Source organism: Anneissia japonica, unplaced genomic scaffold, assembly GCF_011630105.1.
Source record: "Anneissia japonica isolate Jap-2015-1 unplaced genomic scaffold, ASM1163010v1 scaffold284709_len978187_cov192, whole genome shotgun sequence".
NCBI lineage: Eukaryota > Metazoa > Echinodermata > Crinoidea > Comatulida > Comatulidae > Anneissia > Anneissia japonica.
In genome coordinates, this window is record NW_022757342.1 from 501,953 (window position 1) to 504,551 (window position 2,599).

At 36.6% G+C, this 2,599-nt stretch overlaps 1 protein-coding gene across 1 annotated transcript in view; it reads left to right on the top strand.

Moving 5' to 3' along the window:
- The window catches only part of LOC117124684 (integrin alpha-8-like), a gene marked incomplete in the record, with an annotated part of 56,847 nt that overhangs the window by 48,077 nt on the left and 6,171 nt on the right, over positions 1-2,599 (top strand). Inside the window, 2 exon segments of the mRNA XM_033271016.1 lie at positions 506-724; positions 2,053-2,160. Coding sequence (XP_033126907.1) covers positions 506-724; positions 2,053-2,160 — 327 coding nt within the window.

Genomic DNA, 2,599 nt, shown 5'->3' on the forward strand with positions numbered 1-2,599 from the left:
TTTTTTTTTTTTTTTTTTTTTTTTTTTTTTTTTTTTTTTTTTTTGTTCCTCCCCCACCCCTTTTTTTAGATAAAGTTTTCTATGTAATAGATTTTGATATCTTTTTAAATATTTTATATGTTTATCTTGTATATAGTATTTATTTTATGTGAAACTGGGTGAGTGGGAAACACCTGTCTCTTATACACATCTAGATGTGTATAAGAGACAGGCACTACAGTTTATAAATCGAACAACATTTATTTATTTATAATAGCATGGAAACGTTTGTGAGACCTCGCAGTGAGCGGATGTGTCTAAGCGGTGCTCCGTAGGCCTGTATTACAACGTATTTAAATTCTACCTCGCCCGGGAAATTCAAAGGATATCGGCCACTGCTGTGGAGTCTCGAGGGCATTACTCAAGCCTAAAATATTGTGCAATATTCCACATTACATCTCGATGAAACTGAATTAAATCTGTTTAATGAATTTCCCTCAAACGTTTTATTGCTCAAAAACTTCAGCTGCTAGATGACCAAAAGGATCTAGAACGAGAAGGGGAACGTGTAAGCCGACAAGCAGAAGAGATTATAGAGGAAGTGGTGTTTAACTGCGATGATATGAAGTGTGTTAGAATCACATGTATATTCCGTGAGATCAAGGGTATAAGTGCTCTACCTGCTGGCTCCAATAAAGTAAAAATCAGCATTATGTCTCGTCTATGGGCTGAAACTTTCCAACAGGTATCTCAAAGCAGTCTTTCCTATTTTAACAATGTTGATAATTATAATGACAACGTTTCTGTTAATGATAGTAGTAATGATATGAATAATGACAAAGGTAGTGAGATTAACCCTTTCACTGCTGTAGGTATATGCACCCCCTGTGCTGGGACTTTTTTTAACGAAAAAAGTTAATTTTTAAAATAATTCAAAAAAAATACTAAAAGAGGTTATTTCGAAATTCTTTTTGTGTGTTTGGGCGAGCAATAGGTTGGCCTACGCGAGGAACATTGATATTTGGTATTTTGCATAATTAGGTAGTCATGTGACCTCAAAGTCGCCATTTTGAATTTCTGTTTTTTCTTAAATTTTGATAAAAAACCCAATTTTTCCCAATGAAATTTTTATGGAATGTTTTTTTCTTTACTTTATAATGATGCAGACACACAAGATGAATAAAAACAAAAAAAAAATGAGTTAGTTTGATCTTTTTATTCCAAAACCGCAAATAATCAAAGTTTTTCTTCAAAATTGTGAAAATATAAAATTTTGCAGAAAATCACTGTTAGATGTACTTTTTGCCATACGTTTTTATTTATGCTTTATATAATCCAGGTTGTAAATATAAATGCATCGTTGCAAACATCATACGGTTACTTTATTTTAGAACTATAAAAATTAGCCTGTTCTATTGTGTGAAATATGGAAAGGAAATCTGCGGACAAGGCATTGCCACCTTGACCCTGTGCAGAGCCTCCCAAGTTGAGAGAATCATCGTTTTCGTCCTTAGAATCACTGTCGTCACTATCATAGTCGACTGGGGGAAAAGAAATGCAAGAATCATCCAATTCAAAGTTATCTTCACTATCCGTATCTGCAAACATCTGGTCCGTAGCTTCGTCGACATTGTACCGTCTGTTTTGAGGCCGTGCACCCGCCATTTTGCGCCTAACCACTCGAAAACACTTTTTTCCGATAAAAGGTTAATTATAGTTCATAGAAAAAAACTATAGAGGGCGCAGAACCTCTTCCTGATTTTTAACAATATTTTTTCTACATACCCGGTAGTACCGGGTACGTACGCGCAATTCAACAATATGTGTTTATACCCGGTATTACCGGGTACACGCAGTGAAAGGGTTAAGGGTAATGACAATAATAATTATGTAAATAATGTTAAAATAATAATGAAAAAAATTCTCACAATATTCTATATAACAATATTGTGATAATGAATGTGCTAATAATAAAGATAATGATGAGGATGATAATGATGATAATTGATTGTTAAAATCTCTATGGTAATTGCTGTTCAATTCACTGTCATTGCTTTGACTCTTCCTCTTCAGTATAAAGATCGTGTGGAATTAATTTCAGTTGCTAATGTAACAGTCAGGGATAGTCCATACGATATTGCTAAAATGGATGATTACGTTCATCTACAATTATCGGCTGAGGTAAGACTGATATCATTTACTAGAGCAGTTATGAAAACTAAGAATGACCATAATTATAGAAGCAATGTTTTGGGTTGTACACTTCTCAGATACAGTACACTACTCTGTATATGAACAATACCGCCCTCTATGTCAGTTCACAGGTTGAAGAGAGAGTAATAGATGGAAAACACTATGGAAATACTCCTCAGGAAATGGAGAACGTTAAACAATGATTGAATCTCAATCAGTCAGGGGCGGATCCAGAAATGTCCAAAAGGGGGGGGCCGGAAGGGGGGGCCGGAATTTGTGCCGATTGAGACAACACTGTTGTAGGGGGTCCTGGGGCATGCCCCCGCGAAATTTTTGTGTTCTAGACGCCCGAACGTAACATTTGAGACATTCTGGGCCGCCCCCCCCCCCCCCCAACCCCCCCCCCGGCCCGCCCCCCCCCCGCTTG